Source organism: Porites lutea, chromosome 14 (genome assembly GCF_958299795.1).
Source record: "Porites lutea chromosome 14, jaPorLute2.1, whole genome shotgun sequence".
Classification (NCBI taxonomy): domain Eukaryota; kingdom Metazoa; phylum Cnidaria; class Anthozoa; order Scleractinia; family Poritidae; genus Porites; species Porites lutea.
In genome coordinates this window covers 11,435,815-11,458,634 of record NC_133214.1, presented here as the reverse complement: position 1 = coordinate 11,458,634, position 22,820 = coordinate 11,435,815, and the positions used below count along the sequence as shown (strand labels likewise).

The window sequence follows — 22,820 nt, the reverse complement described above, 5'->3', positions numbered from 1 at the left end:
TGTACATCATAATAATAACACTACAAAGAATATTTAGGTACTGTTGCGACTATTACAAAAATAGGACATAAGATTGTTTGAATTTTAATTCTCACTACCGCGACAAAATAACTGAAACTATTCCCATTTACTTTGCTGGTCGTTAACTTTGTTATTCGATTTCATACGTTTCTCATACTGGTGAACATAACTGACTTTATTTTAAAAAAAGTGCAAAGGAAGGATAAGTGCATTTATTACGACATTCATAAATATGTTGCTTTGGTAAGACTTAGATGTGATTAATAAACAAGTAATCTTCTTTCCTTCGCCAAAATCCAATCACATCACACCAAGTAATAAAGTCAGACCACAAACTTTTTTTGGCGCATGCTCAAATCCTGGTAAGTAGTGTATTTTGTGTATATAGATGTGGTAGAGTGAACATTTTTTATCATTAAAAACAAAACCATTGTCAATTTGCCAATCAGGATAAAAGGAAATTCAAAACGTACTTCCGGCAATTCGTTGGTGGCTCTGAACAAGGATATGAGCTCTGCTTCGCAGACGTTACCAACCGAGGTTAAATTACCTCTGCGACGCAGGCTACTTTCTACAATCTGATTCGATAAACTTTTAGAATGATAACAGACTATGTGTAGTCCAATCGGACTTATTAATCACGGGTATGATTACCGAGGCCGAATTAGGGGACACAAAGTTCTGTTGTCAATTAATCATAAATATAACAAATTTTTACGTTTTTAAAAAATAAAAGATCTTCCCCGAGTTTTTTTGGAAGAAGTGAACCAAAAATAAAACCATTCAAATGCATGCGCGCAATGGCCAGTACTGTCCAATTACTTAGCCATGACACGTATTGTCCTATTACAGTGCGCAATTATGCTGAAATCAGGGCTGCTGATAGCCAATCAGTCTGTAGAATTTTGTAAAGTTATGATTAGCCATAAATAGGTCACTGTTATTGCAATAGAGATATAAAATAAACAGGAATTGCGCTTTAAAAAAGCCAGAAGAGTACTGGAGTTCTACCCAGAGAACCCTAAGGCATTCTTAAAAAACAGCCCAACAAAAAAGAATAAAGGATTCAGACGGAATCCATCAGGAACTTGAGTAATTTGAACTTTCAGTGACCAAAAATCTTGTACCAGAAAAGTTTAAACAATACCGCATTCTCTTTCCAGGGCCGTAGCCAGGAAGAAACTACAACCGAGGCGAACACACGGTCCGTTGTACGAAATCAGCCGTATGAAATCTTCTAATATTATCAGTCTGATAAAAAAAATAAAAATCGACAGTATTTGGTAAAATTTTACCGAGGCGAGTGCCTCGGTTCGCCTCATACTGGCTACGGCCCTGCTTTCACATTTTTCAAGGGCTATAGATATAATTTACTATCTGTAATAACACCAAAGACTATTTCTCATGGGAGACCGAGAAAACAAATGTCAAATTTCACAAGGACTGTGAAAACACAGGTAAAATTTTGAAAATTTCATGTGTAAGATGTGATTTTGTGAAATTTTGACTTTCGTTTTCTCGGGCTCCCATAAGAAATTTTCTCTGGTGGTATCACAGATAACTAAGTACATTCTATAGCCCTTGAAAAATGTAAAAAAAGAATGCGATATTGTTTAAATTATTCTGGTACAAAGTATTTTGTCCTTTGAAAATTAATAATACTCAATTTCCTGAAGGATTCTGTCTTAAGTTTTTATGTTTTATTGAATCTGTTGCACGGAAAAGAAGACTCTGTTGGTAGGAAAATGATCTGAGTACATGGGAGACAATACAAATTTAAGCCGGCGGCCATACTTACATGATAAGGTATCATCTTCAGTAATTTACCAATTGGGAAGAGAGAAACATCCAGAGATCCTTCAGCTGCTTCTACAATGCCAATTTCTTGAGTCATTTTTACAAGCCTAAAAGTTAGAGTGAAATTACTTTCTCAAACTCATTAATAATTCATACAGAAAATACAAAGGAAATTAATGTTTAATGAGTGTGTGGTTAATTTCTCCTTCTAAAATCATTTTGTTTGAGAAGTAATATCAAGTATTCGCAAAGTGTTTCATCAACAGAAGAAACACCTCGAAGTTCGTCAAAAATACAGCTCTGCTGCGCATTGCATTTTCAACTCTCTTCTCAGTCTTTCATCTGGTGATGAAACACTATGTCTTATGCTTGATATACTACTTGAAACCAATCTGCCTGTTTGAGAAGGCAGCGTGACCGAACGGTTAGATTGCTAAAGGTTAGCCGGATTTGTTCACGGCAGGCTCAAGTTCAAATGGACGTAACTGCTCATTTGTGGCATTACCACCACATTCCCTTTAAGTTCTACTCTGTCTTTTTTTTATTTTTAATTCTGGTCTCCTTTACCATACATAAGCTAACTAACAACACAGATCAAAGGAACTATATTCATCCTGTGCTGTGATACATCTTTCAAGCCGTTTTGGTCTCAAAACGGGGTGGTTGTCGATCTCAAGCCGTGAAAACGTATTTGAAGTAAGCCAAAAGTAACCTATATTATTTAGTGGACCTTCCTGCCTCAGAAAACGTTTTTTAAAATGGCTAAGGTTAACAATCAGTACCTGGATCTTAGAAGAATGGGCCAAACCCCATCCAGTGGATAATGCACTACGGCAAAACAGAAGCTGCCAAACTCGACAACTAAACGTGCGTTCTAGGAGATCTATTTTTAATGATAACATTAGGACTTTAATGGCTTATGCTCTTCTAAAAACAGCAAACATGCCTACTGTGAATAACAGAAGGGTCTTAGATGTGTGTATATTTATATAATACTGAATATAAAGCTATTTAGATAACGACAACAACTCCACCTAGCACTCTCCTGAAGCTAAGAAGCAACACACGTTACGATGTAAAGAACAACATTACTAGGTACAATTGCAGGTACTATGGACCAAAAATCTGGAAGTTCTTAATAAGTTAAGAGCTTCTTCTACCATTAAAAATTTTGTGATACATATCAAACAGATGACCTTTCACGCACGTAACAGTTATCTACAGAGCAAGAAATAGCTCATGTCATAGACTTTTCATTTCCCAGCCTTTATTTTTTTAGTTTCTTTTATGAGGTAAATGTTTTTACAATTATCTTTTAAATTTACCTAATAAAAGATTTAAAAATCCTGTAGACGTGTAAACAGTTTTACTATGATTCTTTTTCCTTTTAGCTAATTTTGCAATCTACGTTTTTTTAAAACTTGACGCTCTAACTACTTAGCTAGGAGGCCTACAAGGCTCCAGGTTTTTAAGTACAGTATGATGATGGTTTTCTTCAAAAAATATTCATAATGGATAGTGATTTACCCAGTAGATATAAGTACTATCAAGCTTTGTTAACCCGAGGTTAGGCCTAAAATATAGTCAGGGTTTGTGCTCCCACAACCCCATTGATAATTTCCAAGATTGCCACTCATGGGTTACTGCAACTGAGCCAAAGATAGCTTTATTACGATACGTTTCGGGTATACTTAGTAAAATCCAACTAGTGGGCCATTGTCAATGCTGCATTCTGATTGGTTGAGCTACTACTAGGCTATATGTTATAGCCCAGTAGTAGCGAAAAGCGCCGGCTTTGAAAACCAAAACAATGGCGGCTGAATCGCGTTTTGGTAGCTTAAGTTCTTCTGTCTCGATATTTTTGATCAACTAGTTGGATTTTACTAAAACAATTATTCCTCTCGCACTAAAGGGCTACTGACTCAGAGCCCATTCGGGCTCGAGGAGTAATGTAAAGATATACATTAAGATATGTTCTTCCCAAAATAACAGTATCAATAGTCTTACTTGAGGTTAGGGTGTCCTTCAAAGAAACAATATCCTGTTTTCAGTTTTCCAAAGCTGTCAAGAGATAATCCTGTCCAGCCACAGTCTATTAAGATTTGCCCTCTGTCAGGATAATTTCCTATGACTCTCGTCAAGACTCGCACAGCAATGTCACTAATATCACATGAACCGATTAGGAATTGCTGATAATCTAAGAAAGAAGAATGCACGTATTACCGGGGCTTTTTCTGCACTTTCAGAACATATGAGGCTGGTGCTGCAAGCAGGCATGTTACAACAAAAACAATAACAGCTTACTGGAGCAAACAAAAGCTAACTTGTTAAGGTGGATGCATGTAGACATCAAATTGCTGGTGACTTAATTCATGCCTATGAGCTTGTAACTATAGTAATTTGATTTTTTGCGTCTTTAATGACTGGAAATTTCGCTAAGTGTTTGCTTTAATTTGTAATCCTAGACTGGTCTGTATGCCAAAGCATCGATCTTTATTGCAATATACCAATACTTTGATTTCTGTGGTCAGACTGGACACTTAGCATAGACTTTGAGCATCCTACATACCAGAGATCCCTACAATCATTTGTTTATCATATGCACCTTTTCGGTATTTTTTACAGTTTTCAACCTACATTCACATTGATTGATCCGTATGCCTTCCATGTGTCACCAACGTTGGAATCTTCTGTGGTGTTGAATATTAAAGTTACCACACTTACATTTATTTACTACCACTCCAGTCCAGACAACGTACCAAGCTGCAAACAGTTCTATTCAGTTGACTACTCTGTATTCATGCCTACTAACCATAAAAGACATAATTTCCTGGATGAAATTCCGTGATTCCTTTTAACAAATCATCTGGTGGCTTAGAGCAGCTTGGAGTTGATCCAATCCCCACAACAGGACATTCGATGCCAGCTTCTTGCAACCTGCAATTAAGAGTAAATTGACTATACCTTTTCACTTCCGCAATCAGGCCCGTAGGAAGGGGGGCGCGACGGGTGCGCGCCCGTGGACCCCCCTCCCCCCACAAGTTCCAGAGGTCTACTTTTCTATTGATCAAAAGTTAAAGTGAATTTAGAGTATTGTTCTATTCTAACTCACTGATTGTGTGGTCAAATTGAAAAGACTGTGAAAGAGCTCATAAGCCTGACTCACCCTTTCCACCAAACGTGTTTTAGCCTTTGTAAACTATAAAGAAGGGGTTTTGGTATACCTACAAGGCTTTTACCCCATGCTAATACGTCACTAGCCCCTTCATTTTGTCCTTAACTGGTAAAGTCTGTTTTGGAGGATTCGTAGCGTAGATTTAGCAAACGTTTCTTTAACTGAGAGGTCATGTGGCCTTGTGCTGTACAGTGATTTCCTGTAGTTTCTTATCTTTGTTCTATCAGAAATCGACCTCTGATCGCTAGCTGTAGGCGGAGGATTTTCCTTTCTCATTTTTAAAAGCGGCCCAACAAACTAAAAGTTTAGGGTTTGGTTCCTTAGTTTTGTACAAAGTGTTGGATCTGAATTGTTATTTTAACAGTATGACAGGGTATGAGATTCCCTGCTATAGTTTTGACATGCTGGACCAGCTTTTTTGCGTTGCCTGCAGGACATTGAGGTTCCTATTAAAGCTATATTCTACGCGTCAAAACGTTGGTAATACAGACTCGGACAATGTAGCCACCCCCAATCAAATATCAATACATTAAGAAAAATTTTTTGTCTGGCTCTTTCACTATTCTACACTGGACACAAAAATATTGCAAATATTGCTCGTGGTACCCAGTCTCCAGGTGTCCCCAAAGGTAAGACCTAAGTCAAGACCCAGGACCTAGGACCACCTCTAAATCTACAAAACTCACACCTAAGACCCCCTCCAAATGTAATTAACTCTCTATCTTAACCGACATAACCTCCATAAAATGGACACAGAGAAAATCTCTTTGACTTTCAATAAGTTGGATGGTGATCTCCCTACAAAGGACAATATTTGATTACTACTACCAGAGTTTGTCTAAGAGGGAGATGATTGTACCACCTACAGGTACGTAGCTATAACTTGTTCAATACCCAAAGAGGAGTCAAATGGATCATCCCACTTAACAGACAAAGATGATCATCTGGACACTACCTCCATATAATGGACAGAGAGAAAATCTCTTTGGCTTTCAATAAGCGCTTAGCACTGAAAAGTAGGCACTATTATTTATTATTATGATCATATCCTATTATTGTTAGTACTATTGTGTATGCATGTTCTCATGGAAGATGCAATTCATTCATGTTTCTTTAACATTAACAATAATATATTGTAGTCTGTTTAATTGTAATAAAAATCTTAAGTGTAGCAATGGAGGTAGAACTACATATAACTGGGCTGATAAAAAATAACCACATGTGCTGGAGAAGTATTATCTAAGTAAACAAGCTTACCTGTTTAAAATGATTTGCAGTTTTGTCAATGCTTCTGATGTTGTCTCTTTAATTTTTCCTTCACCAGCACAATTATATGCATTTCCTTCATGAATATAAAGTCCTTTTAATGTCAAACACTCCTTTGAAGCTATCTCCTTGGCCAGTTCCAAACCTTTAGGATCATCATATGACACACCCGCTGAAACAGATGTGGAAATATTTACCACTTCAAACTTCAACCTGTCGCCCGAGATTGGCCATACCAACAAAATTCGTTAAAAACATAAAACTTTGTGTATTTTTCCACACATCTTGATGCAAATGAAGTCTGCACCACACAGAAATTCACATATTACAAAAAGTTAAGACATTTAAAGATTACAGAATTTTGTGATCAATAATGTTAAAACTCCTTAATAATTCATAAAGAAAATACAAAGCAAATTAATGGTTAATGAGTGTTTGGAAATGAGATTAAAAACTGCTCTCTTTTGCATCTGTAATTTCTCCTTTTAAAATCATCTTGTACGGGAAGTAATATCACGCATTCGACACAGTGTTTCATCACAAGATGAAAACACCTCAAAGTTCGTCAAAAATACTCTGCTGCACATTGCATTTTCAACTCTCTTCTCAGTCTTTCATCCAGTGATGAAACACTACGTCTCATGCTTGATATATTACTTGAAGTAACAAACACTACCATTTGCATTCAATTTCCTAACAGAATAATGGTGGATAATATTAGACTCAGGATTATCTTGTCATTTCCTCTACAACATAGGACTGATTGCGGTGTGCGACAAACATAGAGTGCAGACTTGCAGACTGGCAGGTAAACGAGGAAAACATTGTTGTCAAATGCTCTAACAGATTACCTATCCCTAAACTAGACTTTTAGTAGACTTAAAGTTTAGGGATAGAGAATGTGTTAAAGCGGTTCACAACAATGTTTACCTCGTTTACCTGCCAGACTGCAAGTCTGCAAGTCTGCAGTCTGCGTTTGTCACACACTGAACTGATTGTGTCTAACCAATGAAGTGTTGCCATTTGGGTGATTGAATTGAGGCATTATAAATGATTCTCCACAAAAGTACATAATCCTTATCAAGATTATGGCATATCATTGTCATTGTCATCATTATTTAATATTATTACTAATCATTAACTACAATTAATTTTAATTAATAATTTATTTCATTTTAACCAAAGGCTAATTAGGTCTTCAACAGTTGAGGTTGGGGGACCAAGGGTCACAGTGTGGATGGGGGGGAGGGGTGGGAATTTAAAGTTCCTTTCAGGGTTACCCAGTGTATTTTAGTTAAATGAGACCAAAAGGTAAGAGAAGCAATTGAACATGATCACCAGGTTAACAAAAGATCACATTGTTAAACAACTTCTCTTTATCAGTGCTCCATGGGAAATACATAGAGAACAGTGTGGAGAATTTGCACACTGATATTGGGGTTAAGAGAAACCTACCCCTGGATAATGGCTCTTTGAACCGCTAAATCCATTTTTGTTAAAATACTACACTTATTGTTTAAAAGGAATTACCTCGGTTATAGCCACAGTTAACTTTAAGAAAAACTGACCATCTTTTTCCTTGTGGAGGTTGGTTAGCTACCAATGAGTCAAGCACCACATGGTTATCAATTAGTACATGAAAGTTTTGAAGTCGACTCAACAGTTGGGCAGCCTGTGGTACTTTGTCAGGTGACAGTGGGTAGGCATAAGTGATGTCATCAAAGCCTCCATCAGCATAAAATTCTGCTTCTGCTAAAGTTGAAACTGAAAGGCACCTTTTTGTGCCACCAGTCATAAGTTCGCCAGCTTGCCTTAAGCAAATGGAACAAAAACAATCTTTGATTACAGCAGGTGATATTACAAATATCAAAGGTTGCTGACAAGCCTTAGTTTTTGAATACATTTGTATCAAATAATTATAATATAAAAAATATAGGCTTAAAGAAAAAAAATAGAAAGCACTGGCATAGATCTCTTATCAGATCAGTAATAATTTATAGAGGATATTACATGGCCTTGCCAAGATATGAAATTTCTCTTTGAGTGTTAAAAAATATATTTTTTTCAACACGAGAATAGAAATTTCGTATCTACAAGTGGCCATGTAATGTTCTATTTATTATATAAACACCAATGAAATACCAAACCATTTCACTTTAATAGTTTTTGATGTGAGAGGGGCGATTTATTATGTAGCCATAGCAAAGGTGATATTTTCACATGAGAAGATAACATGTTATTTTCACAATGAAGATATCAAGTTTTCGTGCGAAAGCTCCCCTGGTATTTCATTGGTGCTTATTTAATAAAAAAGCTTATTAAACATGACGGACCAGATACACCATTTCGCTCTACAAGTAGGACAACACATTTGCCACATACTTTATATAAAAGGCAATCATGATTTGGCAAATGTTGCATCACCTTTCTGTCAGGTAAACTAGCCGTTTCTCCAGGGTAAGAGGCTCTCTACCCGTAGTTATGGTTACAGGCTCATTCACTAGAACTGAGATGCAAAATTGCTCGACTTACTGCCATGTACAAAATAGTGAACGATAAAATTAGGGTCAATAATCTGGAGTAAATTGCATGCCCAACCTGTGTTTAATACATACTCTTATCATAGCAGCAAGTTTATAAACATTGGTAATAACACCAATACCTATGAGTAGAATTTTTTTTACTAGAACTCTAATAGAATGGAACACTTTACCTTCCTTAATACTAGATAAGCCTTCCATGGACGCATTTAAATTTGCTGTTACTAATTATTTTAATCTCCTCTATTGATTTTATTCATCATCTTATTTCATTTATTTATTTATTTATTATTGTTTTTTTCCTGTTGTTTGTTTCTTTTTTTTTTGGCATTCACAGTGATGGGAAACCTTTGTGAATTATAACATAGAAGTAAAAATATAGAATAAAATGAAGTAATTTTACCCATGCCTGTACAGGGATACGGTGTATTCGCATGGTCTCTTTTACGACAAAAAATTCTCCCTGCTTTATCCCAGACTTAAATTCATGCGTCGGTTAGATTCCCTCATTTTCCCACCCACACACCTCAATCCACACCTTCAAAACTCATTAATAATTTATGACCTATCACGTCCGCTAAAATCTGTCACGTTCTTATATTTTAAACCCTGGTAAAACACTGTCAAACTAAAAAGCCTGTTGCACTTACCAACTAATTTGCATTATGACAATTAGCACTTACACGACGGTTGCCAGGACGGAAATGATGTCAACTAGGCTCTTGCACTGTGAAAAAGTGAGTGCTTGCAACTGTCGTGTAGGTGCTAATTATCATAATGCAAATTAGTTGGTAAGCGCAACAGTGGTCACAGGCACTGGACGAAAGCCACACATGCCTCGAAGTCGGGGACAAATGGCTCGATTTAATGGGGAAATTAAGGATCTTTTTTCGAGCCGATCTCCCAGAGAGGAAGAAGAGGTTTCCCTCTTAGGCCAGAGCAGAAAAATTTGCAGCAGATTTGAATTTCGGCAAAAAAAATGGCATTCTTGTTGCGACTGGTCCAGGGCCCTGACAGATCGAAGTGACCAGCCTTCACTTCGTTCTATGAAAGGAGTAACAGTGGTTACGCAATAAAGCCAAAAAAAACAGTAAACGACAATCAAACACCAAAATGCGGTGGAATACATTGCAGGTAAGTCTTTTTTTATTCATTTCATTTAAGATAAAGTAAGGTTAAGCGTCATTTAACGTTCACAGATCTCAGTAATATACTTCTCATACCAAGTCTCTTATATTTTCAATGGTCGACTGTAACGCGACACCGGCGCATCACCTATAGTATGTAAATTACATTACACCCTTCCCTCGTAACGTGAGGTTGAGCCGCCTGAGATATCACGAGTGTTATCTATGCCAAATATCACGTGCAAATCATGTTATTATTTGTTTATACTACTACCCACACAAGGTTTGTAATTTTCACATGTAGGTATTTCAAATTAATCTGAAATACCACTGCTCTAAGCCCATCAAATTGCAGAAATTTCTCATGTAGCAGTACTATAACAAACGTAGTGTGTTTTTCGTATGCTAATTTCCAACGTTCACAAAAAGCGTCATTGTTATCAACTCCAATAAGACACGCTTTTCCAGGAATGTTTCTGAAGCCGTTCAATAAACTCGCGGGTCGGGTTTTATCGGGGCGCCGAGTGGCTTTATACCCCGATAAAACCCTCCCGATCGTGTATTAAACATTACTTATTCCACCGTTCTAAGCTGTAGAAATTACAGATCATGACAGATACTCACAGAGTCCTGTGTGTCTTCATATTCGTTCTTAGTTGGACTCCAAGACTTTTGCACTTTTCAATCATGACTTTGCAGTTGTTTTTTACAGTTGCTAAGTCTACAAGAAAGGCAGGAGAGCGCAACTGAGAGACTTTTTGCATCGTGGATGAATGGATAGCGAAACTTTTTCACAAATTACAAGGTCAGTGGGTCATGTATGACCCCATGAAATGTCCTGTGACCCCAGTGCCATTTCATGGCTGTAGGTGGAGAAGTTTGACCCCATGTAGTAGCTGTAGTGAGTGTCATAGCTGTAGTAGCTGTAGTAAGTGTAGTAGCTGTGGTAGCTGTAGAAGCTGTGGTAGCCGTAGTAGCTGTACTAGCTGTAGTGGGTAGTAAGTCTAGTAAGTGTAGTAGCTGTAGCAACTGTAGTATCGGTAAGTAAATGTAGTGGATGTAGTAGCTGTAGTGTCCGGGTCAAAGTCTTTGTTTGTTTTTTTTTGTGTTCCACCTTGCTAAATATATCATCATCTCGGAGCATTTGGTTCCGTCGTGTCAGTGTCATGTCTGGAGTCTGAAACGGGCATAGGAAGTCTGTGTGGATCCCTATGATCACGGGAATCACTACAGCCCCTCCCATAAAAGTTGAAGTTCCCTTATTGGGTCATTATTTTATTCTGCAGAACTCAAGATTGTTTTTTTTTTGTAATTATGTGGGATGGATAGTCAACTTTGTTATCTGACGCAAATCAACATAAGGATTTAATTTAAGAAACCCTAGTCGCCGAGAATAGCTACGCTACTGTTTCCAAAATGAAATCTTGTTCACTAAACTCCAGTAACGTCACAAAATTCAAAGCAACAAACACACATGTTAGCAAAGCATTCGAATTTGCACCAGCTTCGCTCTCACCAGTTTTGTCGTCAGAGGATACCCAAATCACTTTGACAGCGGCGATTGCCATCTTCAACTTGGCGTAGGGGGCTGTGATCTAGCTTGATCGAATTTCAGCCATCTCCTCGAGTCGCAGACTTCACTTGCGACTCGGGAAGACGGCTAAAATTCAGAAAACTGATGACAGTTAAAAAAACTACCGCTGCGCAACCACTGCCACTGCAACTATTCACGGCGAATGTGAATCTTATCCACCAAAGTCCAAAGCGACGAGCCCTTAAGCTGTTCTTACGGTCGCAAAGCCGTAAATGGATAACCGTTAAACCGCATGGCAAACAATTACCAGAGGTGGCTGTGTGGCGAAAGCTTGAAAACCCCCCTCTTCGAGACCCATTTTAATATATTTTGAATTTATAAGCAAGCCTTCACTCATTACTGTCATTTGCATGAACCCCCACTGGCCCAACAAATTATTTGCGGCAAAATATTGTTTTCTCATACTCAGAGATGATACCATGCAGTTTCTTTTTCTTTATTTCTTTATTTTTCGTTTTTTTTTTTTTTTTTTTGTTGTTATACGTTATTGTTAATTTTTACAAAAATTATATATATATATATTTTTTTTCATGAAAATAATTTTCATTTTTTCATGTTCTAGGATGTTCCGCAATGTTCTAGCATGTTCCGGAATGCCGTGTTCCAGGTTTTATCGACGCCCTAGTAGCTGTAGTAAGTGTAGTATCTGTAGTAAGTTTAGTAAGTGTAGTAGCTGTAGTATTAACGTGTAGTAAGTGTAGTAGCTGTAGTAAGAGTAGTAGCTGTAGTGGCTTTCGTAAGTGTCACGTTGCAACGTCAGTAAGTATAGTAGCTGTAGTAAGTGTAGTACTAGGTGTAGTAAGTGTCGTATCTTTAATCTGTGATCTGTGTAATTTAGTGATGACTAAATTTGACCACTTCGTTTCACCGTGATCTTTTCCGCCATGTCACAGTTTGTGATAAGTACAACTTTCACGACTTTTTTCCATTGAATTCCTTAAAACGATGATGGAGACTTCTCTCAAGCTGAAACCACAACGTTTGCTTCACCTTTTTATACATACGTGATGGAGTCTCAGCCACAAAAAAGATTTTATGGACAGAAAACTCTTTAGTGAAGTGATCACTTCTGCGTGAATTATCTTGGCCAAAAAAAGCCATATGATAAATAACTCGTTAACCTCGAACACTCAGTCTTTACAGGAAAATCTCAAACCTCAGTCTTGGTTTATAGCTCAGTCAATACAGCAAGACCTCAGTTTGAGTTTTTCCCCTAAAGACCTCTCTCTCGGTTTGATATGTAGTCAGTATCTACTATCTTTTGTACAAGTTACCGCTGATTGATGATATGTTGTCGCAGCTGTAATAACAGCTGTTCGTATGTGCATCGCGGCCACAAGCAGAAACATAAAGGTGCGGCGAAAGGTAAAATCCTAACCTTGGGAGAGAACGCGAGCCTTGCATGTTTCAGAACAATCCCGAGACTCTTTAACCTTTTGATTCAGGTGACCAAATCGGAAGAATCTGTTAATCTGTTGTTTCCGAAAGCTCAATTGCAGTACCGCCATTAAGGCTGCTTTAGTTTGAGAAATAAACGGCTCTACTTCTGATAGATCTAAATCGGTCGACACTGCTAGGCTCTTTAGGCTGTTTCTAGCATTCTCTACGAACAACTAATTCGAAATGCAACTTTGAGAAACTAACATAATTAAAAAGCCGAGAAACTTGTGAATCCCACCAGTGCCATCATGGAGTGTTAAAAAACAAAAGAAAAATGAACAATGGAGACATTTTTCGTCAATGTATTTTTGCATCCCTTGAGGAATCCTCGCCAATGTAAAAATAAGCCATTTATCAGCCTTTAGCTCGTGGTTATGTGATTTATTCCCCTCGGGCAACGCACGAGGGGAATAAATCACATAACCCCTCGCTTCAGGCCGATAACCCTTACTTAATTTACAAAAAGAGGTGTATTACATAATTATGCAGAAGATTAAGAAATGGCGGATTATAGATATGGCACTGAGTCCCATCCGACCGAAATACATCCGTTAAGGTATTTGAAAGACTCTCTAAGTATATTGAATTGAAGATTGAAAAGGCCAGACTGTCGAAAGTAGATTTAAAAAAGGGCTGGAAAAGTACGTTGACAAAATTCCGACCACAGCCAGCATCAACGAGCTTCACAAAAGCATTACGAGCCTCAGGTAAGCGGAAGTTCAAAAATTCGAAGAGGCTCGTTGCTATGGTTGACGTCATAATCCGGCTAAGTTTCCATCATCGCTTTGACAGCTTGTAGTTAATTGCTTTTGACACGCTGCCTTTTTCTTGTACAATATCTATTCCTGCTGCGTATGATGAAGTCTGTTTTTTTAGGAGCCGGATCAGCTGTTGACATTTTAGAGATTGGATTTCATATTAGTATGCGTAGTCAAAAGCGGGAAGTTTTCCCGCGGTCGACGTGCAGCAATGGATCCCTCCGAACTTCGGAGGGTTGAATTGCTCCACTCTCCTTCAGATGCTGATGAATCGAGGCAATGGTATGTTTTGGATGCCAAGATATGTGGAGTTAAACCTAACAAGTTTTTGTCAAGCAGCCCATTAGTTCGGAATTTTCCTGGTGAATTTACCATGGTGCAGCTCTCGGAGTTGAAAAATGGCGGGAGTTTCGATCGCCGGCACATTCAAGACAGCGAAGTGGCTATCGCCACTCTATTTGGAGTTGTTTCTGCTATCGTCCGGCAGAAATTTAAAGAAGGAGAAGCAGAGCAGTATCAATGGCTGGTTGATGCAATAAATTCGCTCAAAATTGGAAAAGTCGAAACGGAAACAAGCGATATTCGACTAGAGTCAAGCGCTAGCGGAGCCGACTTTCGGGATCTTCTTAAAGCCGCTAGTGATGTTGCATCCGCAATCGAAAGGGAAAACGAACGACTTAAAGCCCATCTCGATCGAGCCCAGAGGCAGCTAGAATCCCTGTCTGAAGATGTAAAGAAATTGAAGCAATTAATTGAAAGCGGGCAAAGGCCAGAGACGAACAAAAGCGAGGGAGATGCGAAACAGGAGCAGATCGCCGATCAAGATGTGTGGACCTCGATCAGCGATGTGTGCGATAAATTCCGGATCTATCTCGCTGATGTTATTGTCAATGAAAAGCACCGTCCCGAGGTCGCACGAGTGCTCAGCGACATCGCTGAAAAATTAAGAAGCAACAGCAGCAGTCCATTGCAAGCGCTGGAAACTATATTGGGTGACAGCTGTGTAAAGTTTTTGCAATCGCTTCGAGTGCCAGACTGGACTTTGCTGTATTTCAAACTTCAGTCGAGGATCCCAGACCAAGCCTGGCAAATGTTGCTTAACATTTCTCAGCTAGGACGAACCGGCGTAAGTCATAACGTTAAAATTTTGTTATAGATTTAAAAAACTGTTTTTCTGTCTTAGTTTTTTTTGTGAATATTTGGATTTCTGATAAGAACTCATTAGTTTGTGCTTAAGCCCGATTAAGCTTACATGAACAGAAAAGGCACAATGTGATTACAGGACCTGCATTGATAGCAGGTTTTTCTTAAAACTGATGCAGCAATCCTGTATAAATATGTGAATTATTATTATTGTTATTATTGTTATTGTTATTATTATTATTATTATTATTATTATTATTATTGTTACTATCATTCTCAATGACTCTTTTTGATGTGAGATGTGAGATGTGATGCCATATTACTCGACCAAAGTAATATGGTTAGTTGAATGTAGCATTCTATTCAAGAAGCATTTTTCCTCCACTTGTCTCTGTAGGCTAAAACTGACATTCCAATCCTGTTGAATAAGAACCAAATAAAGGCATTGCGCCAGATGATATTTGGTGTGGTCAAAAAAGCTTTGGGCATCAGACCTTTACCAGATGGAGGACCACATGGCTACCAGGTGAACCTGTCATCAGCAGTGGCTTGGGCTGCTAGAGAGGCTCGACTGCATGACCCTGACAAGGAAGATCTGGATGTCAACCTCAAGCTAGACGGAAGACCATTTTGTGGTATGTTTGACAATAATATTTGTTTATGCTTTAAAATTCCCAGAAACACAGCATAATTTTTGTGCTTGGAACTTGGTTACCAAATTGAGGCCACAGTTACTTATGTCGAGGTTCTGCAAGATATATTATTTCCCATCTGTTAAGTGACATGTGCATCGATCAGCCCTATCATCATCAAATGTCACTTGTGCATTTTAATTAAGACATCAGTCGCTATTACTGCAATGTCAGTTTGTGATTACAAGTTTTAAACCATAGTCACCATTATTATTGTTAAGTTACAGAGTATTCATGTGCTTCCTTGCCTTCACAGGTCGGCACCAGGTATTGTTTGGTATTGTGCCTATCGATGTTGAACATGCTTCAAGTGAAAGCTGTAAAAGTGTCTACCCAGTAGCTGTTGCTAATTGCCAAGAAAACAGGTTAGAACCATCTGCAGTCTTATTTAGTCACTCACAAAACCTTATAAATGTGAACAAAAGTTGTTAATTAAATTTCCTTTTCTTTTTGTATAGGGAAGATGTTGAGGCCCTTATTAAAGACATCAACCGTCAGAAAGAGGCAATAAAGAAACATGGCATATGGGTTGATGGAAGGCACTTTAAAGTTAAATTTACAGGTAATTAATTACCCTTAACACTTTTAGTACTTTTTTTTGATGATTTATGTCTAGCCAAGTATTGAGTTGACTCTGTACTTTACAAAGTACGGTGTTAAGTACAAAATCTACGATCAAAGAGATTTGTTGTATATCTATTTTTTAACTTCAGCATGATATTAATTATTCATATTCTTGTCTTTTTTGACAGTTACCCTTGATTATAAAGCTCTGATTATGCTTATCAAGCGGAAAGGCGCCGATGCCAACAAGAATTGTGATGGCCTTTGTAAGAGAGGGTTAGACACAGAATGCTGTGTATTCTGCAAAGTTATAAGGGTAGGTTTTACCTTAATTTGTTAAATGCATGATGCACTCTGTTTGTGATTAAATTTAAGCGTGTCTGTGTTTTCGGAAATGCTGAGATGTATAAATAATTGCGGGCAACAAGAGGAGCCAGCAATTCTAATCTCCAGGTTGTATGTAGCCAGCAGTCCTTTGGACTTCCACTAAGAAGGGATGGAATATACCAAACGCAATGTGATCACGCACGTGACTTTTTACCCTCTTAATCTGATCACGCGTGTTTTACACAAAGCATGGTGTTGGAGCAAAAGCGTTTGAACCTCTGGTCATTGTCGCCCCCACTCCCTATCCTTTAATTATTACTATTTTTATGATGTGGTAAACATGTGGTTATTATGAAGGCTAGAGTTGACCTTCTTTTGATATAACCTCTCGTATAATCTCATTTTTCTTGTGCTAAAACTACTATTTTTAAACCATAAAATAAGAAAAGTAAAGAGGTTTGTATCTAAACAAGGTAAACTTCAGCCTCGCATTCGCACTCAAAGGCTTGAATACTAAGCTCTCAACCATAAAATGGCCTATTAGTGGGTCTAATTTATTTCTTAATCAAGTTCTACATGCCATTTGTTTATAGGGATGTGACTGTCCTGGCGTTCCTCGTGGCGAAGCCTGTGCTGAGTGTTTCCTAAAAAGCAAAGCCAATATTGGGGGGTAGGTTCCTGTGTTTTCCTGTATCAAAGTTACAAAAAATGTACAACTTATGTTATGGTAATTTACTTTTTAGAAAGAAACATATTTTGAATCACTTTGAAATTCTACTTGCCTGTATCTTGCAGTAAGTGGGTTTGGGCTGTAAAAACGGAAGCTACATTGTTAGTTCTTAGAGTTTTTCTTTTTCTTTCATGACAGATGGAAGGGTTTAAGAGATGACTTGCTCTTTCTCCTTGAAGAGGAGCTATGTGATGTGAATTTGTGTGCTCTGCATTGTGAGCTCAGAAACACTGAGCAATTGTTAATTTCACTTGGGATGTTTGCCTATGACTGTGGAAGCCTCAAGGACTGCAATTATGTTCTCTCTGAGTATGGTCCTGACAGTATGAAGGGGAGAGACAGGATTCTGGTCAAGACAAAACCAGGGCAGGAAAGTGCTATTGAGAGGCACAACTTTCAAGTAATATCATTTTCAGGTACACAGTTCTCTATCTGTTTTAAGGAGTTAACAGATGACCAATAAGTAATGAATTAAAGTTATTCAGTCCAGGATTTAGTGTATTTTTTTTTCAATCATAGATAGACATTCTCTGTTTCATTTTTTACCATACCATCAATCTTATCCTCAATCAAAAACTTTGGTTACTAATCAAGTAATTACCTATGTTGACAATGTGCAACCCAAAAAAAACAGATAAGATAGGTTTGAACAATAAATTGAACATAATATTCTTAAATTTCCCAGGGTCAACTGAACGCCGGTTCCTGGAGAACATTGACGAGATTGTTACGCGATCACTACCCAAGGAAAATCTTAAGTCCTTTTTCCAGAACAAAGATGTTGCGGAGACATACCTGTTAAATCAGGTTACATTTTGTGAAGAAATGGTTCAGGTGCACTCAAGTTGTTGAAAAGATTTACTGCAACAGAGAACTTAAGTATACTCTGACATACAGTAGCTTACCAAGAAAAAAAAAGCATTTAAAATAATAAAATGTTTCCACCTGCAGCAGCATGTCACAATCATTATTGCTTGATTTTTTAAGAAATTTTTTCCTTGAAGTTACATTAAAATGTAAAATTATTGTTTTGGAATTTATAGTTCTGTTTAATCACTTTTTTGTCAATCATATTATGTTCAACATAATGTCTGACAATTCTGGTACACATTAGTTACTGAATCATGCTTGCTGTAGGGAAATGTTGTCTATCCTTTCTGGTTCACCCAGGTTGAAGTCCTGGCACTCATAGTAATGCCTGAGCGCTTCTGGGATATATAACATTAATAGTTATTCGGTCATGTTCGATGTAGGGAAATGTTGTCTATCCTTTCTGGTTCACCCAGGTTGAAGTCCTGGCATTCATAGTAATGCCTGAGCGCTTCTGGGATATATAACATTAATAGTTATTCAATGGCGTTCGATGTAGGGAAATGTTGTCTATCCTTTCTGGTTCACCCAGGTTGAAGTCCTGGCATTCATAGCAATGCCTGAGCGCTTCTGGGATATATAACATTAATAGTTATTCAATGGCGTTCGATGTAGGGAAAAGTTGTCTATCCTTTCTGGTTCACCCAGGTTGAAGTCCTGGCATTCAAAGTAATGCCTGAGCGCTTCTGGGATATATAACATTAATAGTTATTCGTTCACATTCGATGTAGGGAAATGTTGTCTATCCTTTCTGGTTCACCCAGGTTGAAGTCCTGGCATTCATAGTAATGCCTGAGCGCTTCTGGGATATATAACATTAATAGTTATTCGGTCACGTTCGATGTAGGGAAATGTTGTCTATCCTTTCTGGTTCACCCAGGTTGAAGTCCTGGCATTCATAGTAATGCCTGAGCGCTTCTGGGATATATAACATTAATAGTTATTCGGTCACGTTCGATGTAGGGAAAAGTTGTCTATCCTTTCTGGTTCACCCAGGTTGAAGTCCTGGCATTCATAGTAATGCCTGAGTGCTTCTGGGATATATAACATTAATAGTTATTCGGTCACGTTCGATGTAGGGAAATGTTGTCTATCCTTTCTGGTTCACCCAGGTTGAAGTCCTGGCACTTATAGCAATGCCTGAGCGCTTCTGGGATATATAACATTAATAGTTATTCGTTCACGTTCGATGTAGGGAAAAGTTGTCTATCCTTTCTGGTTCACCCAGGTTGAAGTCCTGGCATTCATAGTAATGCCTGAGCGCTTCTGGGATATATAACATTAATAGTTATTCAATGGCGTTCGATGTAGGGAAATGTTGTCTATCCTTTCTGGTTCACCCAGGTTGAAGTCCTGGCACTTATAGCAATGCCTGAGCGCTTCTGGGATATATAACATTAATAGTTATTCGTTCACGTTCCACGTAGGGAAAAGTTGTCTATCCTTTCTGGTTCACCCAGGTTGAAGTCCTGGCATTCATAGTAATGCCTGAGCGCTTCTGGGATATATAACATTAATAGTTATTCGTTCACGTTCCACGTAGGGAAAAGTTGTCTATCCTTTCTGGTTCACCCAGGTTGAAGTCCTGGCATTCATAGTAATGCCTGAGCGCTTCTGGGATATATAACATTAATAGTTATTCGGTCACGTTCGATGTAGGGAAATGTTGTCTATCCTTTCTGGTTCACCCAGGTTGAAGTCCTGGCATTCATAGTAATGCCTGAGCGCTTCTGGGATATATAACATAAATAGTTATTCGGTCACGTTCGATGTAGGGAAATGTTGTCTATCCTTTCTGGTTCACCCAGGTTGAAGTCCTGGCATTCATAGTAATGCCTGAGCGCTTCTGGGATATATAACATTAATAGTTTTTCGTTCACGTTCCACGTAGGGAAAAGTTGTCTATCCTTTCTGGTTCACCCAGGTTGAAGTCCTGGCATTCATAGTAATGCCTGAGCGCTTCTGGGATATATAACATAAATAGTTATTCGGTCACGTTCGATGTAGGGAAATGTTGTCTATCCTTTCTGGTTCACCCAGGTTGAAGTCCTGGCATTCATAGTAATGCCTGAGCGCTTCTGGGATATATAACATTAATAGTTATTCAATGGCGTTCGATGTAGGGAAATGTTGTCTATCCTTTCTGGTTCACCCAGGTTGAAGTCCTTGCATTCAAAGTAATGCCTGAGCGCTTCTGGGATATATAACATTAATAGTTATTCGTTCACGTTCGATGTAGGGAAATGTTGTCTATCCTTTCTGGTTCACCCAGGTTGAAGTCCTGGCATTCATAGTAATGCCTGAGCGCTTCTGGGATATATAACATTAATAGTTTTTCGTTCACGTTCCACGTAGGGAAAAGTTGTCTATCCTTTCTGGTTCACCCAGGTTGAAGTCCTGGCATTCATAGTAATGCCTGAGCGCTTCTGGGATATATAACATAAATAGTTATTTGGTCACGTTCGATGTAGGGAAATGTTGTCTATCCTTTCTGGTTCACCCAGGTTGAAGTCCTGGCATTCATAGTAATGCCTGAGCGCTTCTGGGATATATAACATTAATAGTTATTCAATGGCGTTCGATGTAGGGAAATGTTGTCTATCCTTTCTGGTTCACCCAGGTTGAAGTCCTTGCATTCAAAGTAATGCCTGAGCGCTTCTGGGATATATAACATTAATAGTTATTCGTTCACGTTCGATGTAGGGAAATGTTGTCTATCCTTTCTGGTTCACCCAGGCTGAAGTCCTTGCATTCAAAGTAATGCCTGAGCGCTTCTGGGATATATAACATTAATAGTTATTCGTTCATGTTCAATGTAGGGAAATGTTGTCTATCCTTTCTGGTTCACCCAGGTTGAAGTCCTGGCATTCATAGTAATGCCTGAGCGCTTCTGGGATATATAACATTAATAGTTATTCAATGGCGTTCGATGTAGGGAAATGTTGTCTATCCTTTCTGGTTCACCCAGGTTGAAGTCCTTGCATTCAAAGTAATGCCTGAGCGCTTCTGGGATATATAACATTAATAGTTATTCGTTCACGTTCGATGTAGGGAAATGTTGTCTATCCTTTCTGGTTCACCCAGGCTGAAGTCCTTGCATTCAAAGTAATGCCTGAGCGCTTCTGGGATATATAACATTAATAGTTATTCGTTCATGTTCAATGTAGGGAAATGTTGTCTATCCTTTCTGGTTCACCCAGGTTGAAGTCCTGGCATTCATAGTAATGCCTGAGCGCTTCTGGGATATATAACATTAATAGTTATTCAATGGCGTTCTATGTAGGGAAATGTTGTCTATCCTTTCTGGTTCACCCAGGCTGAAGTCCTTGCATTAAAAGTAATGCCTGAGCGCTTCTGGGATATATAACATTAATAGTTATTCTGTCACGTTCGATGTAGGGAAATGTTGTCTATCCTTTCTGGTTCACCCAGGCTGAAGTCCTGGCACTCATAGTAATGCCTGAGCGCTTCTGGGATACATAACATGAAGAAATTTTTGCAGTTGATCAGGTAATTCTTGGCCAGAATTGTCTATCTTTTTTGTATGTGTTAATTATTTTTCCTAATTTAGGTTTCTAACTACCTGAGAAAATTTTCTCACAGAGTATCTCAAATGTTCTTCTCTTAATTGATTTGTTAACTCCACGGTTCAATATAATATATATTATGTTCATTATTCCAGAGTATCTGAGGAAAAGTATTTCAGTGGTTGATGCAGCCTAGTATTGTATTTTTGTTCTGATTGTTGTTATTGTTGTGGTTATTTTTTTAATTAGTATTATTATTATTTTGTTATGGTTATTTTTGTGTTATCATATTTGTTGCTATTTTGTTTTGTTTTTTAATTAATTTTATTTTCTTTAGCATTACACTAATCTGAAAAAATCAGAAACATTTTTGAGAGATTGGGGAACCCACTCAGTCACAATTGACATCAAAGATACAGGTAAAAGTGGACCAACATAATTACAGTGGTGATTGTTTACTTAACAAGTTGCGTTTAAACCTATTTACCCATCCCTTACATGTTCTGTGCGTCATACATCAGGACCAGTTTTCAGTTTTATAATGTGCCTGTTACACAGTTAAAAGGCTGTAATTACTGCAAATATATTTTTGTGTATTACATGAGAAAAGCATGAAATATTATTAACCCTTTGAAAAACGAGAATGGGATGTTTCTTAAATTTTTTATCGTAATTAGTGAAAATTTACTCTCTGACTTTTTACAAATGTTGATTATAATACACTTTTAACGCGAACCTTATTATTAGTTCTCCTAAAACAGGAAATAAAAGCTAAGCTGGCATTTTGGACTAGAAAGCAGCAAGAAGTTGTTTCAAAACTAACCATCCTTCAGAAAAACAAGAAGTATCCGGACGAAGTTCAAAATTATGTTGCTGAGTATCAACTAGATGCCTACCGAAATGTAAGTTAACCTTCTGTTTTTTTCATGTCGAAACAATTCATTAATAGCCAAGTCTTTTCGATGTGAGTCGATTAAGTTGAGGGAAGGCCAGTGGCTCCGCCCTAGTAACCGAGAGCTTTACACTGGTTTCCATTCTTCTCACTTTTGTTTCCTTCGAGTTAGTCACTTCATACGCTTCATACTAGGTTCGCTGCAGCAACAGGTCATTTCGTCCCAAAGGGCATTCTCCCGATGTCAGTTTGCTTGAACTTTAGACAATCCGCCCGATATTTATCCATTGTTCTTTTAACCTTTAGAACGAATTCATGCCTGTTTAGTCTTGTAAACACGCTGACAACATTTTTTTA

At 38.0% G+C, this 22,820-nt stretch overlaps 2 protein-coding genes across 4 annotated transcripts in view; one reads left to right on the top strand and one right to left on the bottom strand.

The window, feature by feature from the left end:
• Positions 1 to 10,724, bottom strand: part of LOC140924271 (D-serine dehydratase-like) — a 14,314-nt gene extending 3,590 nt beyond the window's left edge. The window contains exons 1-6 of the mRNA XM_073374306.1: positions 10,551 to 10,724; positions 7,790 to 8,070; positions 6,251 to 6,431; positions 4,631 to 4,755; positions 3,826 to 4,015; positions 1,820 to 1,925 (exon numbers count right to left, since the gene is read on the bottom strand). Of these exons, the coding sequence (XP_073230407.1) occupies positions 1,820 to 1,925; positions 3,826 to 4,015; positions 4,631 to 4,755; positions 6,251 to 6,431; positions 7,790 to 8,070; positions 10,551 to 10,690 (1,023 nt within the window). The 5' untranslated portion in view covers positions 10,691 to 10,724. The remainder of the gene's footprint in view (positions 1 to 1,819; positions 1,926 to 3,825; positions 4,016 to 4,630; positions 4,756 to 6,250; positions 6,432 to 7,789; positions 8,071 to 10,550) is intronic.
• Positions 10,725 to 13,658: 2,934 nt separating this feature from the next.
• Positions 13,659 to 22,555, top strand: LOC140925121 (uncharacterized). Of its 3 annotated transcripts, none has more exons than XM_073375078.1 (11): positions 13,659 to 14,844; positions 15,259 to 15,496; positions 15,810 to 15,918; positions 16,012 to 16,115; positions 16,306 to 16,433; positions 17,038 to 17,114; positions 17,313 to 17,590; positions 17,860 to 18,008; positions 21,477 to 21,554; positions 21,909 to 21,990; positions 22,319 to 22,555. In XM_073375078.1, exons 1-9 carry the CDS (start codon positions 13,930 to 13,932, stop codon positions 21,525 to 21,527), a joined length of 2,049 nt encoding a protein of 682 aa, XP_073231179.1. In that variant the 5' UTR covers positions 13,659 to 13,929; the 3' UTR covers positions 21,528 to 21,554; positions 21,909 to 21,990; positions 22,319 to 22,555. The 3 variants fall into 3 exon arrangements, with proteins under 3 accessions (XP_073231179.1, XP_073231176.1, XP_073231178.1); XM_073375075.1 differs by having other exon boundaries at positions 21,444 to 21,554; XM_073375077.1 differs by lacking the exons at positions 21,477 to 21,554; positions 21,909 to 21,990; positions 22,319 to 22,555 and adding an exon at positions 20,748 to 20,837.
• Positions 22,556 to 22,820: the final 265 nt, after the last annotated feature.

What these genes read in the sequence shown, in the direction of transcription:
- LOC140925121 (XM_073375075.1), top strand. Translation starts at nt 13,930, where the DNA reads ATGGATCCCTCCGAACTTCGGAGGGTTGAATTGCTCCACTCTCCTTCA. An exon ending in AGCAAAGCCAATATTGGGGG is followed by an intron (nt 17,115 to 17,312) that starts GTAGGTTCCTGT and finishes CTTTCATGACAG; the next exon opens with ATGGAAGGGTTTAAGAGATG. An exon ending in TCAAGTAATATCATTTTCAG is followed by an intron (nt 17,591 to 17,859) that starts GTACACAGTTCT and finishes TAAATTTCCCAG; the next exon opens with GGTCAACTGAACGCCGGTTC.